Raw genomic sequence first — 18,903 nt, forward strand, 5'->3', positions numbered from 1 at the left:
TACTAGATCGGCATCTGTAAAACTTGAATTCTATTAATATTTGCAAGCCCTAACTACTCCACAGAATTATTATTAACTAGTTAATTAGTTAATTATTACTAGTTTAAAGCAATAATTAATATAAAGAATAACTAGCATAAAGAATACAAGGAGAATAAAGTCCCCCAAACCTCAGTGGCTATGCCAGTTTACAGAGCTTCAGTCCGGACCTAGACGTACCTCCTTTCCCCTCTGCTGCCTCAAGCTACTAAAATGCACTGAGTATCCACTCCACTCTCTCAACTAAAAAGATTTCTTATTAATGAAATGTGACTTCATTTTTTAAAGATTTCAGGAAAGATCTGAGAAAACAGAAACTGGTAATATTGGCATCTGTACTGCAAAAATAGTGCTGTAAATGTACTGTAGGTCCTTGAAGAAGAAGAATGTGGACAAGAAAAGCCTCTGATAATATGGTTTTCTTACACTTCCAAAACTTATTTGTTAGGGTCCCTCACTGAAGGCTTTTGAAACATTTTTATTGCCATGGATTCCATATAAATAAATGACTTCTTAGAGATAGGAAATGAGGGCAACAATAAATGGCCACAGAGCAGGAGTATCTCCTAGGCTAGTAGAGCCTTGCAGGAATCTGTGTTGAAGCACATGTGTTTCAGTACATATTCAGAGATGATTTGGAAGAGATGTTTACTAATGATAACAAAGTTTTCTGATAGTACAAAGTTATTCCAGATGCCAAACTGCTGACTTTGAAAAACTGCAGAAGGATTTTATCATACAGAATAACTGGGTGATAAAATGGCAGATGACATTCAGTACTAAATGTTAAAACCCAATAAATTAATAAATTCAGTAGACAGTAGCTTGATCTCCAACTGCAAAAGTGAGAGATGTTAACTGCAGATTTCACTTTCCAAACATGTATGAGATCTATTTCTACTGAATGAGAAACAGTTTCTCCTCATAGACAGGAGTGAAAAAGTATCTAGTTTCTAAACCATTTGGAACTACCTGAAATGATCAGGTTTGAGTGGAAGAATCTAGCATAGACTTTCTAATTGCAATCACTTGTGCTGGTTGATGGAGTCTACAAGGGAAATGTTTTGGTATTTAGGAATCAAGACAATTTTTTCTGTTTTTTTAACCAGAGATCTTTGCTTTATTTAAAGCATTGTAGGTCTATACAAAGAAGTTTGTTTAGATTCAATTTTCAGCCTGTGAACTTAATAACCAGAACTGGTTCTCAAGAGCAACAGTTAGTGGGGAGGAAGATAATAATTCCATTAAAGGTTTAATTTACTTTCTTTAGATGACAGAAATTAATTTACATGACTTGCAGAAAGAAAAAGACTATAGACCAGAAAAAAATATTTATTCAAGAAAAATATTTCAGTATTCAAGGAAGAATATAATGACTATTAAAATCTCAAATACAGTGAAGATAGATGAAGAAACAAATATAAATGTGCTCAGAACAACTGCTAGCGACAGGTTCAACTTTACATGTCTAAATGCAACACTGACACTGATTTGACTTTAAATGGAAATTAACTACACTGCTGTCCAAGACAACAGTCCACATTTTACATGCAAATAGAACGTGGGAAATAGGAAAAAATAAATGAGTTTATGAATTTATTAAACATCAAAAAAATGGTGACACCGAGGGAGTATTTCTCTGTACCTGAATCACAAAAAATCTGCTTCCCTTATTGAAAGTCCTTGATGTACTGTGTCACAGAATTTTTAATAGCATGGAAAAAGCCTGAAAAAGGAAAACTTCGGTGTTTCTAAGGATGGAAATCACTCTTTTTGGACTCAATCAGAAGTGCCAGTCTGCTGACTGCAACTGTGTAGAAACAGTATTTCCGTCTAAGTTACAATTTAAGTGTAAAGATGTAAGATTTATTGGCTCCTAGACCTAAGTTCAGATTGCCTATGTGTCTGTTTTAGGATTCACAGTACAGAACAGAAAGGATTCTGGAAACTGAGTGATCCAGGATACTTAAGGATTTAATTTCACATTATTTTCTTCACTAGAAAATCTATGAAGATGTTCCTTTTCGTCATCTCTTCCTTCATCTGCAACACTGCAGGTATAAATTAGATCACTGAAATGATCTGAGTTTAAAAGTAATGTCACTCTGAAAATATTTTGGTTTGGGCTTACAGTGAAAATGAATCTGAAACCCAGATTCATTAAATAATATTATTATAAGAAAGAAGATAATAATATATAAATATTTTTCATCTTTCTGATATAGTGTTCAAGAAGTGTGAATATTAAGCAAGAACAGGTGGAGGATAATTTCTTAAATCATTAAAATATAGTACAGAATTCTAATATGTAATTTAAAATGTTTTTTGAGAACAGCTTTTTACCAATATTTTCCTTTGATGAACATGCAGGAGACAAAGATGCTTTAAAAAGCTATTTCTCTGTCTTTCTTTTATCCCTTTCCCTTCTATTGTATATATTATCTTGCCTAACCATTACTTGATTCACTTTTTCACAATAGAAATATGGTATTTGTCCAGAAGAAGACGGGTTAAGCAGATATAACTCACCCCATGGCAGACTTTAGAGACAGTAATATGCGTAAAACATAGCTGAGTTTATTGTGGATGCAGCTGAGTCACAGAAATGTATAGCTCTGACTCCTATACTACACAGTCATAGTAAATTTAGAAACTCTTGAAGTACACTTTCAGATTCCTTGAGATGGCAGCGTCTTTTTAATATTAATATGTCTTTGATTAGGAAGAAGCCTTTATCACTGAGAATACTTCAACTCTTCACACATTAAAGTCGATACAGAAGAACCAACAACTATATTGAGCTAGCAGAATCTTGAATGTGTTCCAGAATAATAAATTATGACTTAATTTAAGAGTCTATATATCAAACCCATACAAATATCCTTACCTAGCAGTCTCTTTCTAATGCTAAATGTTGTGTAACAGCTAAAGCTTCCAGATAATTATTTCTGAGCTAGATTCTGGTCTCAGCAAGACTTTTAAATCCTAGCTGTGTAGCTGCTGTCATAAACTTGATGTCTTTTCCAAAGAAATTATTTCAGCTTTCAAAAAAAGAAAAAATGGTACTACTATAAATATATTTGGATTGTGCTGGAAAAACATATTTAGAGAAAATACATGATTTCTCTATGTGTTCCCTTTTCAGAGAAAAAATCTGTAAGATAGTTTTCGTAAACCTTTCACAAGTGTCACTTTCAGAGTAACCATTCTGAATATTATATATTCCCTCTGACATTTTCAAAATCTACAGATAATGAATTCTATAATTAATCTTTTAAAATGGGAATAAATTGAGTGAACAAAACACAATTCTGACCCTTCCAACATTATTATTTCAGTATTATCATCCTTAAATGACATTCCCTTTACCCTTTTCCAAAACTGTATTTGACTCCTTTCTGTGTCACAAATACAATGACTCCATTTTATTCTGTATTAGCATGGATGCTGAATCACCTCATAAAAATAGGAAGGACAGCAATGATGCCAATGATACTGAGCAATGCTAAAACAGAAGCCAAGCTTAAAAAATATGAGCATCTAGCAGTACAGGTGTAGCATGCAGACTTAAGAATAATACCTAACTAATAAAGGGTGATGGTTCAGAATCATATCTCCTCAGGACACTGATCTAAAGAAACAGGAAAGGACAAAACAATATGTCTGAAATATGAGGTGTTTCAAAAAAATAAGACTAGGGGATTTTTAAACTTGGAGCTTTAGTGGTGTTACACTTGTATTAAAAGGATTTAGTACCTTTCACATATTTTTTCTACAAAGAATTATGTCTGAATATTTAAAATTAATACTTTTAAATGCCAAAATTCTACATACAACATTAGTCAGGCAGAATTTCCAATTTAGATAGATATATGTATATGCAAAGCAATAAGAATGATGATAGAAAAGATATCTAGTAAATAGATATCTGACAACTGTACAATAAATAAAAAGGACAGAAAGGAACATAATTCTGTAAGTTTCATCTGTTCATTCCTCCGTCATTTTAGATGAACTGGTTTATGCAGTAATGGTTTTATATAATATACAAAATCAGGGAAGAAAAAGACACTTCACATTTACAAAGACCAAGACCCACATTTATAATAAAAAAATATTAACCAGACAGTCTATTCTGGATTACTGTATGTACCAGGTGATTGAAAACATAAGCCTCTGTCCTTACACCTTACAATTTACTCACATTTGCAATAATCTCCATGAAATGTACAGTCTGTCATGTTACATTGCTTAATTAGCGACTTATCAAAATCTACACTATAGAAATGCAATTTTATAAATTTTTTTTTATTGCACATATTTACTTACTTTTTATTGGAATAATGAGCTGAGGAATGACAGGCAGAATCTTGTTTCCGCCATGTTCCAGCATGTCATGAATTCCTTGACGAGCAAAAAACTCATGTGGAAATGTCATTTCACAAAGGCCATGAAAAAAAATAGGCAGATAGGAATTATAGTCCAGGGTTTCTATCTCTACCTGAAAATACAAAATAAATAAGAAAATAAATGCAATTTCTCAATAATGATACGATATAATCAAGCCAACAACAAATAAGAGAACGAATCCTTTAACCAACAGATATCCAGCATGGCACAAATATAAATATTTTTACAGAATTCCCAGCTTTCTAGAATACTGACCTAATTTTATTTCCTATTAATTTCAGGAGCAAAATTCTAAAGAAATTACATGAGTCTCTACTGTGAAAAAAGGTGGAAAACTTAGGTACCTCTTTCTAATAGGAATCTCCCTCCAATCCTACAATACAAAGTGTGTTAACCTTCCCAAGTTATAGATTTTGAAAACGATTTTGCAAACTGCTAGTTTTGCTCCCCTTTCCTTCTTCCACTCACCAGTACCCTGATGTTACACACAGTCAGGATAGCAAGAGAGAACCAGAAGTTTGCTTTCAGCCTGTCAAATACAGCAAAGTGGATCAACAGCAAAGCACTTTCTCTGAACAGAATATTAGCCTCAAAATAATTTGGAGATAATAGAATCATAGAATATTTTAGGTTGGAAACGACCTTTAAGATGATTGAGTCCAACTGTTGACATAGCATTGCCAAGGAGAGAGACATTATTGCTCTCTACAACTACCTGAAAGGAGGTTGCAGTGGTTGTCAGTCATTTCCCCCAAGTAAAAAGTGACAGGGTAAGAGGAAATGGCCTCAAGTTGTACCAGGGTAGCTTTAGATTGGATATTAGAAAAAAAAATTTCATCAAAATCATTGCCAAGCATTGGAACAGGCTGCTCAGGAAAGAGGTTGAGCCATCATCCCTGGAGGTATCTGAAAGATGCATAAATGTGGCACTTAGGCACATGGTTTGAGACCAAGCCATCTCTTTAGGCATCCATTTCCACCTTTAAAACACTGCTTAGCTGCCATCCTATTTTCCAGTGAGATTATGTTTTGGAACAGGGGAGAAGCCTCCTCCTTCACACCTAACAAGCTTCGGGGTTTACACTTCACTGGCAAATCCCATAGTTAGTAACCAGAAGATATATATTCTCTCTTTGCAACCAGGATTCATTTTCCTCCCTGCTTGGCTTTGAGCAGATCTGAATCCTTGCCTTGCACGCCTTAACTACTGACTTGACTGCTTCAATCTTTCATGTTGAAACTGATGCATCCATGATAAATGAAAATTAACTGGAACAGATACTTGAAAGTAAGTCCTTCACATAGGCTGTGAGCATCCCACTATTGGCAGACATAAAGCCATTTACATACTTACATAGTCTCACATACATCGACTGTTAAACTCTTATAGGAGACTAAAAAGAACAATTACTTAACACCTATACACTTATGTAAGTGAAATCAAGTCCCTGCAATGAACCATACAGAAGAAGGAACAAATGAAAGCTAAATTTCCTATTTTCACAGCACCTCATATGATGGCTTCTCTGTAAATTTTCATCATTGGCTTTTGGTTCACAAGATGCCTTTAGGGTCAATATAGAATCATATAGAATCATAGAATGGTTAGGGTTGGACAGGACCTTAAGATCATCTAGTTTCAAGCCCCCTGCTATGGGTAGGGATGCCTCATCCTAGACCATGTTGCTCAAGGCTCTGTCCAACCCGGCCTTGAACACCTGACAAGGATGGAGCATTTAGCACTTCTTTGGGCAGCCTGTTCTAGTGCTTCATCACCTTCACAGTAAAGAACTTCTTCCATGTACCTAACCTGAACTCCCCTGTTTAAGTTTAATATTCCAGGGTCAATTCTTTAGAAAGTTTGAAAATATCTATACTGAGCAACCATGTACGAAAATCTTTCCAAAACAAGAATCAGAAGACATTTAAATTCATTAACTGATAGATTTTGTATTTCTTGAGGGCAATCAGCATTACACAGACAATACTTGCGAAATGCAAAAAAAGTCTGACCTCAAAGTCACTAAGAACAGAAGACTACAACTACAAAATTCCTGTGACAAGCCTAAGTCTGAGTAGTTCATTACAGCAAGAAACCTCTATCAGGTAAGAAGTGGCTAAGCAGACATAAAATATTGACAAAAAAAGCAGGATCAAATGCAGCAATTTTTTCTGTCCATAAGCCAATAAGATGTCCTTTTTATATTTTAATTTGTTGTTTATAAGATTATCAGATTGCACTTTTTGTCACTGAATCCTCTCATTTCAGAAAATCAAAACCAAAATCTGCAACATCTACTTGTGTCTGGGGAAAGGTTTAAATATGAAAGACAGAGATACAATTAGTAATGCATGGTTTTCATAAAACTTGGGGTGTGGCTTCATAAGGAAAAACACCTTTAGCAGATGATGTCCTTTTGTTTATGTAAGAAATCATTCCTTCCATGGATTTTTGACAACTCTTTCAAAACTACAAACTATTTCCATGGAAAAATATCCTTGATATATACACATCCATGTTAGATTCCTGAATCAGGATTTGCAGCTGTTATGCTCAAAACACATACAGTGTAATCTCTTTGCTAACACCCCCCCCCCCAACTGTATCTACCAGTTATCTTTTCTGAAAGATGTGGTATTTCTGTTACTCTGAGCAATTTTTCTCAGCTGTTTTTTGCCCTTGAAATATGCTTTTTCTCTTTCAGATATAAATAAAGCATATGTGTTCAAAAGCTTGTCAGTGTTTTTCAGTTATTATAACTGGTCAATAAAAGATATTACCTGCATCTAGCAGCTCTGTCTTAGAGTTAGACATTACACATACATAGAAATAATATAATAACCTTAAGGTGTATATGATTTCTGGGTTTAAAAACAAAGCTGATTTTTACATGACACAAAAGCCTTATTACGAAAAAAATCTCTACAAAATATGACAAGCTGTAGATCATAAAGCATTTGTGTGTACTCCTTGCTTCTCAGTTAGATCCAAAGCCCTAAGTGGCTGGCAACTGGCATGGCTCTGAAAAGGAATCTGATTTCTAACTCATTTCTTCAAGTGTCAGCTGTCCAGCAATACAGCCAATTTTACTTAGCATTTTGTGCTCTATAATAACTCCCACAACATGGAAGCCAGAAATATTTTGCCTCACATTCTATGGTGCGAAACCCTTTCCTTCTGTGTTTACTATTTAGCTTTTAAAAGCAGCTATTATACAGCTGTTCTGAGAAAAATGTGATTTTTCTGTTTACGCCCACAAAAAGTCTTTTGTTTTCCACATCCACCTACAAAAATGCTGATTAAAGACTGAATTCTTAGCAAAATTTGTCCACATGTGACAATAAAGCTGTAACCATGGATGCTAAAAAACCTCACAATAATTATGAACTTCTGTACTAATGGTTTGTAAGTTGTGATAACCCAGCTTCTGAATTTTCAGTAAATAGGTCCAGCAATAAAAATTGATATATTACTATAAAGTACGACCACACAACAAAACCAACTGTATTGTAATCAGCAAAATGTTCTGTTTCATTAAATTTCCATACTATTTATGCTCTCTAGGTGAAAAAGAAACAAAATACAGTTCATAATTGTTGTATAACCAATGCACAAGATGGGAGGAAAATGATTGCAGTATCACAGTTAATTTGTCCAGCAGAAAATCTGTTCCTATTAAGCAACTCATACTGAGAGGCAAGACTGCTGAGAAAACGAAAACCAATGTAAAGAGTCTGGATTGCATATAGCAAAAATAAGCTTTGTGGCTAATCTGCCTATTTGCGGAAGAAAGCAAGGTATTTGAGAGAACTCGAGGTAAAGACATTTTACAATAAGGATGTAATTCGCCTTTCTTAATTAATCATATTTTAAGTAATCTGGTAATCTATAAGGCAAACACAAGTTTTAGAAGCTAGTGTTTAAGATACATAAACAATTTTCTATCCCATTTCACACAACTGATTACATAATATTATGTCTTTGATATGATTATCCAAAAATTGGATTTGATCTCCTAGAAACATTACATATAACTGCTTATGTACTCATTTAATGTCTTTATCTAAGACATTAAAATTAGGTATAATAAAAGAAACTCTGGATTTGCAGATTTGATAAGGAAAACCAGGAGTTTTTGTGAGGACTGTTAAGATTTCATGAGGATTATGTGGTTCCTTTTAAGATCTGCTTTCATCTCTGTATTCAAGGCTCTTGTCTCTTAATTCATAGTGGGATCTCAGTTTTAATCTTCACTATGGAGCAAGTAGTGCTCACTAGACTTGATTAAATGGAGTGCTTAATATGGTAACTTTGCTTATGGTACAAAGCTTAATTCTTCATTTAGTCCCTCCAAGTTTTCCCTCAAGAATTACTCTCTTTTTAGTCCTATTGCTCTTTTAAATGAAGCTGGAATACAGTAACTTTTAAGTCTGAAAACACTGACTATGGTATGAAAACACTGACTATCGTATGAAAAATTCTCAGCTATGATGTGTACCTTAAAGTAAATGTAGTTCTAAACAAATTTCTCATTCTAATTTTAGGTGCATATAATTGGTGATTATTTTCCAGCTATTATTTCTACCTGCTCAATGATTTTCCTTCTACATATATCTCCAAACTGAAGCAAAAGAACTCCTTACCCCTGCAGACTAATTGCCTTCTCTCAACTGACACTGCTGCCTAACCCATGTGGATTATTTTCAAATTCTGGGGAAGCACTCTAATAAAAAGCATCCACTTACTTTTGGCTCATGCTTGATATGTATGGAGGAGAAACATTCCTGAACCAGAAATATTTGATCAAAATTATCTGGCAATATGGCAAAACTATTCACAGTCCACTGTAAGCAACAATGGTTAGAACTGGATATGATCTCTGGATAGAACTCTGAAAAACAAATTCTCCAATTTATGGCATTACAGCAGACATACTACACAGATATTATTTGGAGAACAACTGCTACTAGCAGCAGTGATGGTTCTGCATATGATAAAGAAAACATTTTATTTCCAATTGCCACACCTGAAGGTGATAATCTAATCTTACTAGGGTTAAAGAAGTGAGGAAAACTAATAGTCAACAAGGTCATATTATTCCCCAAGTAACTAGAAGATCAGTGATTCCCTGAGAAATGGGGGCAAGGTGAAAAAAGATACAAATTTGTGTAAACCTCTCCCCAACTAGACAGTAAAAAAACCAACAATGTGAAATATCTTCCTATCAATGCAACCTAAGAATTAATTCTTATTTAACAAATGGATTCTCATTTACACGTGTGAATTGCTAACAGTCTGTGCGTTGCCATCCAGAAGATAATCTAGGACATTTCGGGGGGGAGGGGATTCTATTCTTGCATTTTCATAAATCTTTTTCATTGTAATACCTGGGTTTAGATTTTGTAAATATATACTTTGCTGATTATACAGATCAGGCAGGTCTTGCCAATATAGAGGAGGATCAGCATATCAGACAACAAAAACCAAGATGAAACAAACACTCCCTAGATTATGACATGCAATTTTAATGTGGCAGACTAATAGCAAGGATTTCTGCTATAGTTTAAGAGTTCACCAGTGTAATACAGTAAGAAAGTAAAAAGAGTTGAACCGAATAATTAATCATTATGAGCCACCAATATGATGCAGATGCGAATAGGGAAAATATTATTTAAAATGCATAAGGTATGCACGGTACAGATAGGAAAGCATGAATGCTACCACACAAGGCAGCTGTGAGAGTTTATCTGTTATCATCAATTTGCCCTAATGTAAAATATCCAGATTTTATTCTCATTAATTTTTCATTGGAAATAACAGGGACAAACTGATACATAGAAATACTCCAAACTGAAAAAAAAAAAAAGAGAAAAAGAAAGGAAATAAGGAAATTAAGTGTTACTTTGTTCTTATTTGTTTGGATTCTGATCACATTAGATTATCTCAGTCAACCGATTTCCAAAAAAAGCATGTAAAATACACTATTCTTCTAATAGGGCAAATAGCTATGGACTATGCTTAAAGGATTGCTTTCTCTTAATTGAATGGAAGCATTATAAATAGAAGATGAATGCACCCTGAGAAAAGTGGTCTCTAAACATGATTCTGACAAATGTGAAACATACTTGTGAATTCTGTAAAACAAATAATGGACCACACGATAACCTCAGTGGCAGACAAAAGTACCTCCACTACTTCAGAATGTATGCTTATCTAGTTACATTTTTCTTGCTGTTTGAAGACTTGCTGACACCTTGTCAGCCACACCCAACAGTCCCATTTTTTTTCTTTACATTACTTATTAGTATGTTGTAAGAGTTCCATAAGTACAATAAAGGTGTAACTTCAAATTAAGACAGGGAGGCATTATTTCTCTACATTTTGTTATTCTTTCTTATTTGCAATTGCCTAATACGAGCATTACATGACATGTAAAGATAATTTGCAATTATGATAGCTGTGAAATATTATATGCAGTATATACACCTACTTTGAGAGGTGAGTGGGAATTAATAACTCCTCCGGGGTCCATAGCCCATGGTAGATTAAGTTCCACTCTCAGCTGCAACATCTGAGAAATCCCTTACAGCTGCACTTAAGCATCAGCAAGAAGCAGAGGACAAACTCTGTTGCTTCACTATCGAATGCACACAGGATTATCATTGTTAAGAAGAAATTTTCAGTTTTGTACACACTTAATTAGACACCAGTTATCACCTGTTCTCTGGAAAGGAAAGCAAAGAGGACAATCCTGTCCCAGTAATAGGCAAGGGAAGGAGGCTAGGTAGAGATTAATCCTGCCCCCCTCCAAGGCAGTTTGAAAGCAGGTGTACAATAAGGAGGTGGCAGCAAGACTTTCACTACCTTGTTGAGGAAGACAGATTGGTCTTAAATTTATTTACTTCATGCAATATGGAGTTCATTTTAAATTTTATCAGAAGAAGAGTGAATCAATTTGTCCATACCAACAAAAACATATACAATGCAGTCTGCCAGTACAGAACTAATTTGGAATTGACTTTTTGGAAAAAATATTTATCTTGAGTTCCAAGAATTTTTTATTTTTTTTTACCATTCTAATAAGATGAAACTTAACACTCTTATGCTATTTTTTAAGAACTAATTGTGAAGGTAAATAAGGACAGAATGTCAACTGATTCTTCTATCCCAGTTGGAAAGCTAGTGTCCAAATAATTGTTTTCTTTCTTTTCTTTTTTTTTTGGTATTAATTTCTGTTCCCTTTGCCAATCATGTAAAGCTGTCTGTCAAATTAACTTGAACATTTTTTTTGTTTTAATAACATAAAATTAAAAATTAGAGATAAACATTGGAATAAAAGAAAAAAGTGTCTGTGGGAAAACTTAAGAACAACTATCTGAAGATTTACTTTTTTTAATAATTAAATCACAGCACAAAATACTAGAAAACCTTCTATAATGTAATGCACAACTAGAATTGTCCATCCAATTTTGTTATAAGTTTCAGACAGACACATAGTGAAAAACTGGCAGTTTTACGGCTTTAGAAATTGGAGAAGCTTGTAAAACATGTCACTATATGTTATCATGTGTGTTTTCACACACAGCATTTTTTAAAATGTAATAAAAATGATGAAACCAAATGGTTGAAAGGCAAATTAGAATAGTGATTTTTCTACCTTAAGTGCATTCTACAAGACTGTTCTATCAGTTTCTGACTCTTGACTTTCCTGTAGGCAGGGAAGTGGGTAGAATGGCCATAATAAATAGAATAAAATAGTGGTACTGGGTTCATTCTCCCCAAAAGCAAAGTAGAAAAGAATGTTTTTTAAGCATTTAAGGTGAGTCTACATTAATATATTACTTTGGAGACATTATGCAATTTCAAAGTTGATCAAAACAGGGAATAGTTGCATTTTGCAACAAAAGGAAACGTGAAGCAAGTGTATTTCTTTATATGAATGTTTAAGCTATTTTTTAAAGTCTTTCCCATTATTCCTTTATTCTGAGCAAAGTAAAGGGGTTACTGATGGTTCCCTGCAGGAACAGATATGTTAAAGTCTTGCTCACAAATTCAAAAATTGTACTGCTGTGGGGGATTTCTGAGTATTGTCAGAGGAAAAAAAAATCATACCTATGCTACACCTGTTCCAACATGCAGGTTTTTAGGTTATATTTCTATACCAACAACACTGGAAAAATCTTCCCTCACATTTTACTAATCTCCAAAGATGTAACTGTGTATTTGTGGATAACATCATCATTAAGCAAGAAAAACTGTACAAACCAGGAAAGAAGACATAGTCCACAGTGTGATCATTCATTTCTTATTATATAGTTAATCTTATTGATTTTAAACAGCATTTGGATAATATCTCTTAATGAGAACAACCTACTTTTTACATTTTCAAAAAGAATCTATGCTTCTCAGAAGTATAATGAGAATTTTACATGCATAAGAGCCCAGTGACTAAACTGGTTGTCTCATAAATTCAGCAACAACTGAGAAGCTGGTTTAAAACAGTAAACTAAAATTTTTGTAGGTCTCTTGCTCTTATGAAATAGCCTTGCTAGACACAGAGCAGAAATCTGTACTTTGCAGGTTCAGCTTGCTGAAAGCAATCTAAGGCACTGTTTTAAGTTAACAAAAAATAATAGATGAAGGATATCTGTGTCCATAGATATTGCATTAGGATTTCAAAAAGCTTTCAATAGATTCTTTTTCAGGGGATTATTAAGTTAGTAGCCACAGGAGGCTAAATGAAGTCCTTTCATCAATTAAAAGCTGGTTATAGTAGTTGGAGCAAAAGGCTAATGACGGACTGCCCTGGGAATTAGCAGAAATGATCCTGTTGCCTGTATGTTGTTACAGGCCACAACAATTTAAAATTAAAAGTATTACTCAGAATCATAGAAATTACGGAATATTGCAAGGAACTGAAATTTACAGACAAACTTATTTACCAATGTGATAAAGACAGAATGCAAGATGGAAAAGTGAAAAGTATAGATTACTTTTGCAATTTATAATGCTGCAGCTTCTGGTAATTGAATCAATTAATATTAAGGCCAAATCAATTTGATAACTATGCAGACATTTAGGAAAGATGGTTCCTATCTCAAAGACCTAGTCTGATTTGTAAAAAGCCCAACCTCAGGCAAAGTTCAACAACATAGGCAATATTAAGAAAGACTACTTTCTCATATGGGTACTTCCTTGAATCTCTGATTTTAAAGCAATTTAAAAATTAACAATTTTTAAGATTCAATTTTTGTGATACTTTTTTTCTAATTGCCACCATCTTGAAACTTCTGAAAGTCATAAAACATTCTGAATTGTGGAATACCATTTTCTCAAAGTGATTATACACACAGTGTCAGCCAAGGAAAGAAGACTAAGATTTTTACAGACTGTGGTAACACCATCTTCTCCAAGAGTTTCAGGGGAGAAGTTCATTAAGTTCTCATAAAAAATGAAGCTTATCTGGGAGGAAAGTGGGGCCAGTGAGAACAGTCCTCTGTCTTTAGGTCCAGGGCTCCCCTTGCAAGACATGCTCTGTTTGCACTGTCAGTAGAATGGGGTCCTGCTTTGCATGTTCTCTTCCAGGAGCAAGTTTGCCACAGAAGGTCAGGTTATCCTCTGGTGACTCATTCCAGTTTTACTAATGCCACTTGGTCCTGAAATGTCCCATACTAGCCTACTTAGAAGTTCTTGACTGGAGCTAAATACAAGTTTCTGCTTACTGAATAGAATTATGTGAGCTGTCACAAAGAAGAGTGCTCCTCATAGAAGGTTGGTGGGCAACTTCAACTGATTTTGGATGAATTTAAGTTTGCTACTTTTGATTATACCCCCTCCACAATTAATCCCTTGGACACAGAAGCTGAGATCTACAATATTTTAAATGCATATATGAAAATCAAAATTATATATAGCACAGCTTCAGATGAGGGAATAATATGTGACAGCAAATTGTGTTACGTAAAATATGGCAAAGCAAGTCATTACTATCAATGCATTTGCTGAACTTACTCCTAAAAGAAAATCAACACAACAATATCAGTTTAAAAATCAAAACACTGACATCTAGTCAATCTCTTGCCAGACTTAACTATTCAATTTTTAAAATCAAGTCATAAATATAGACACACAAGCTAGTGGATGCTACTCCACTTCCTAGAAGCCCTAACATGGGGCTCCTGATACTTATTTTCATACTAATTAAACTTAACGAAAGAACAAATACATGTAAAGGTGACCCCATCATGCAGGACTTCTAATTATGTATCTCTAGAGATAGTGTAACTATATAACAAACCAAATTTCAACTGAGTTGAAGAAACTGTTCAAGAAACTGTTTATTTTGCATCCTGTGCAGTTTGCTCAGTATAGGTATTTTAATGGCATTTCATGTAAAAAGGCATCACAGTAATGTTTAATACTATTTTGGATATTACATATCGTGAAATATATAAAAGCTCTTATCTTTCATGAGGGTGGATAAGGTTATTCCAGTAACTGGAATATTTTAAGATGTGTGCCTCTTTAACATCTGAATTCTTCACTTTCCTGGAATCGATTATAGACACTGGAAGAAATGCATTTCCATTAAGGTGAAGTCAAGCATACATAAAAAGTGCCTGACCTACCATGCGGCTTCTTCAGAACCACAGTAACTAGATTAACCTCTGTACTGATCAACAGGATCTCTTAAAGGGGGAAACTTTGGTTAAACCCTTACTGATATTTAAGACCAAGTGATTTTCAGAAAGTGCCAAGAAGCTGTAAGGGGTCTGTGGCATATGATGGTAAAGTAATTGTATAACTGATCGTCTCTCAAATGACAACTCTTCTAAATCATTCCCCAACTTTTAAAGTGATACAGTGGTACATCCGTTTGGAAATCTATTCCATCCATTGGCCTAATAGTCCCATTTGGTTCAATTTCCCACACATAAAGATTACATTCTTCCCAAATGAAAAGCAATGTCTGAACATTTCCAGGTAACAATCCAGAATTCAGAAAGATACTAAAATACATTGCATTATACACTGGGACAGTTACTATGAATGCTCTATATCTAGGCGAAGAATTCTTGCATCTTGCCAACAAAGAAGTTATGCAATCAAATCTTCTGAGACAAGCTGAAGAAAGCAGGACCAAAATGTGTGAATCTTCATTAACTGCAGCAATAATACAGATGAAAATCAAAACATTCTCACTGATTGTAACTGTGTCTGAGAAGAAGCATGGACCAAGATCAGTTTTGGACTAGAGGACTGTCAAAAAAAAAGAGGTTAACCACCAGAAATGCTTTGTCCCATGGTCTCCAAGGATCATGGGTGATGGCTCTGAAGTTACTTCACACTTTTCAGTCATGGTCTGGTGTAATTAAATACTTAAGACAATATGCTAGCAATGCTGAAACATCCACAGAGGTAAACTGCAGACAGGTGAATCAAATACTAAAAGAGCCAACTCCATTAATTGTCAAAACCTCAGAAATAGAAGGGAATACTGCACCATCTGCTGGCTGATATCAAACATATGAAGGTGTGCCCTGGGTTTAGCAGTAGCAGTCATTTTTTCTCTTTCTTAGTAGCTGGTGCAGTGCTGTGTTGTTGACTTTCAGCCTGGGAACAGCGCTGATAACACTGATGTTTTTAGTTACTGCTCAAATGTTTGGTCTGGCCAAGGACTTCGTGAGTCTCATGATCTGCCAGGGAGGAGGGGAAGCCGGGAGAAAGCAGAGACAGGACACCTGACCCAAACTAACCAAAGAGGTATACCATACCACAGCACATCACGCCTGGAATGTAACTGGGAGTTACCCGGAAAGGCATTCACTCCTCGGTCAGGCTTGTTTTGGCGGTTGGTATCGTATTCTCTTCCCTTGTTATTTCTCTTATCATTACTATTATTGGTGGTAGCAGTGGTGATTTCTGTTGTACCTTAGTTACTGGACTGTTCTTAACCCATGGGAGTTACATTCTTTTGATTCTCCTCCCGATCCCTCTGGGAGCAGGGCGAGGAAGGGAAGAAAGATGCAGGGGAGAGAGAAACTGCATGGCTGACTTGCTGACAGGCTTAAACCACAACAGTTCTTTTTGGCGCCCAACACTGAGATAACAACAGATCTGACCAGAGTGTGTCTAATTGTATTTGTGATAAGCATTCATTGTTTTGGATTAATAGTCACTCGTCACAATGCTGATTTATTGGCTCTCAAAGTTGTTGCTTTTGATCTCACAGTTTCAGCATGTTGTGACTTACTTGCAGTCGGTATTTGCTGTGTTAGTGTTTATTGGCTGGGGGCCTTGGGCTAAGGTTCTTGTCTCATTGTACTTTACGGTAATGACTTGTAATACAACAGAATCATTGATCATGAAACTGATCTGGCTTATGTTCCCAGTGTGGTCACCACCTTTATACTTTGGGAGGTATATAATAGAAGTGCTTAGCAATTACACATCTTTTTTCTCCTTCTCAGGTGGTCAACCTGTAAAGGAGACATTCTCTTACTCTCCCAGCAGCAATACCCCCCCCCCCCCCCGACAGTTTACAGCATCGTTTGAGAGTTTTGAAGTTTTTGAATGGCCTTTTAATACTATTGAGACCTGTTTGCTGATTGTGATGGGGATCACCATGTTGGCATGCATACAGAGTGTGTTTTGCCCATGACCATTTTGTCTAAGTTCAAGAGTTAAGCAGAGTCAGGTTTGGGCCTTGTCTGGGGTTAGACGATCATACAGGAAGACCAAGAGATTTTCCCCGAGGCTGGACAGCCATGACTGGCAGGGTGTGTGGGATAGTATGGGCAAGTATCTAGGTCAGTGGGCCGCTCCAGTACTTTGGAATTTCACCACCGAACAAGTGGACAAAGCTGCTAGGATTGAAGTGGCTCAGATGGACTTAGATTGGCAACATAAAGGTGAATTATTTTTGGCCGGGTGAGCCCATGATACTTCAGGCCATCAGGGCAGAGATACAACATAAAGATGGGCACGTGATCGAGGGGTGGACTTAACAATGGACACTATTGCCCAGGTTATTCATGAGTGTGAAACATGTGCTGCAATTAAACAAGCCAAGCGGTTAAAGCCTCTTTGGTATGGAGGATGATGGCTGAAGTATAAATATGGGAAGGCCTGGCAGATTGACTATATCACACTGCCGACAACCCGCCAAGGCAAGTGCCATGTGCTTACCATGGTGGAAGCAACCACCGGATGGCTGGAAACATTTTAATATTATATTGAATATATCAAAGAATATATAAGCAAAATATTTGGCGCAGATGTATCACTCAAGACTATTAAGCAAGTTGAGTTGATTAGACAATATTACTCTCAAAACATTAAAAATAAACCCTGCTTAGGAGGAGATAACAGCTGCTTCTGGCATCTGACATGGGTGTCTGTGAAATGAGTCATTGAACATAACTGTTACATTGATGGTGTCCCTGAAAATGGCATTTCACAGGTGGAAAGAAGTCTTCAGATGACTTTCAGTCCATACATTCATTTGACCTTTATTGATTTTTTTGGCGATCATATGTTGCCAACAAATTCAACAGAAACTTAGATATTTAAATTATTCATTTGCTTCTTTGTGGTATACCCATTTACCTGTGATCATTTATCCAGTTGTACTCATTTGGATTTTTGTGCAAAATGCCATGCCAGCTGAAACAGAAGGTTTTTTCAGATACTGAATATAGGGTTAGTGTTATGATAACTGAGTACATTCATACCGATCAGATAATTTAACAGATCTTTCTGAATTTAGTACCCGTAACAAATTTACATAGCTATAAAAACTATATACATAGCTACAAAAACTGCGGCACTTCAAAGGGGTCACCTGTTGATCAAACATCAACTTAAGACATTAAATTTAGAAAACCTTATCCATGTAGTTCTAGCTGCTTTCTTAAGCATTTATTTGCTTTTTCAAGAAAAGTTTTTCTAAAATGCATTCATTTCAGCAAGACAGAGTAAGTCCCTGGAAAGAAGGAGTAGTTTTGGTGAAATGTACTGCATACCCAAGGCTTTCCTTTTTGGGTTAAAAAGTAAAAGACAAAGTTATATTTGAAATTTAAAATGCAAACCAGCTTCTGTAATGTTAGTAAACCCATTGGTCATTTGACTGTTCAAGTGAAATATTTTACAGTAAAATGTTATTTTTACTTAGCCACTGAATGATTTAGTAAAGGATTATTTTCTAATTAAAACCATGACTAATGACCCTACTTTAAATGTCAAAGTATGGGTCTTTTTCTCTTTGGCATAATACATTTTATGTTCCTTGATTGTACTTCTTTTGTTACAATGCTAAATTTATCTTGAAAATTTATATTAACACCCCCTGTAAAGCTGAAAATGTAGAGCTTTAAAGGTTTTTAATTTCTTGTTAACAGAGCTCACATTATAGAAAGTCTAGATAAAGTTAAGAAAAAAAAATGTTTATTATT

General features: G+C 35.2%; 1 protein-coding gene across 4 annotated transcripts in view; it reads right to left on the reverse strand.

Annotated features, from left to right (window-relative positions):
* Nucleotides 1-18,903, reverse strand: part of PACRG (parkin coregulated) — a 240,929-nt gene that overhangs the window by 103,006 nt on the left and 119,020 nt on the right. For all 4 annotated transcript variants that reach the window (XR_009969097.1, XM_062641884.1, XM_062641882.1 and 1 more), the window contains one exon: nucleotides 4,369-4,540. Coding sequence is in view for 3 of the 4 variants with exons in the window: in XM_062641884.1 (XP_062497868.1) it covers nucleotides 4,369-4,540 (172 nt within the window). In the remaining variant the exon portion in view is untranslated. The remainder of the gene's footprint in view (nucleotides 1-4,368; nucleotides 4,541-18,903) is intronic.

This window comes from Pezoporus occidentalis, unplaced genomic scaffold (assembly GCF_034315485.1).
Source record: "Pezoporus occidentalis ecotype Australia unplaced genomic scaffold, CSIRO_AGI_Poc_V1 ctg7, whole genome shotgun sequence".
NCBI lineage: Eukaryota > Metazoa > Chordata > Aves > Psittaciformes > Psittacidae > Pezoporus > Pezoporus occidentalis.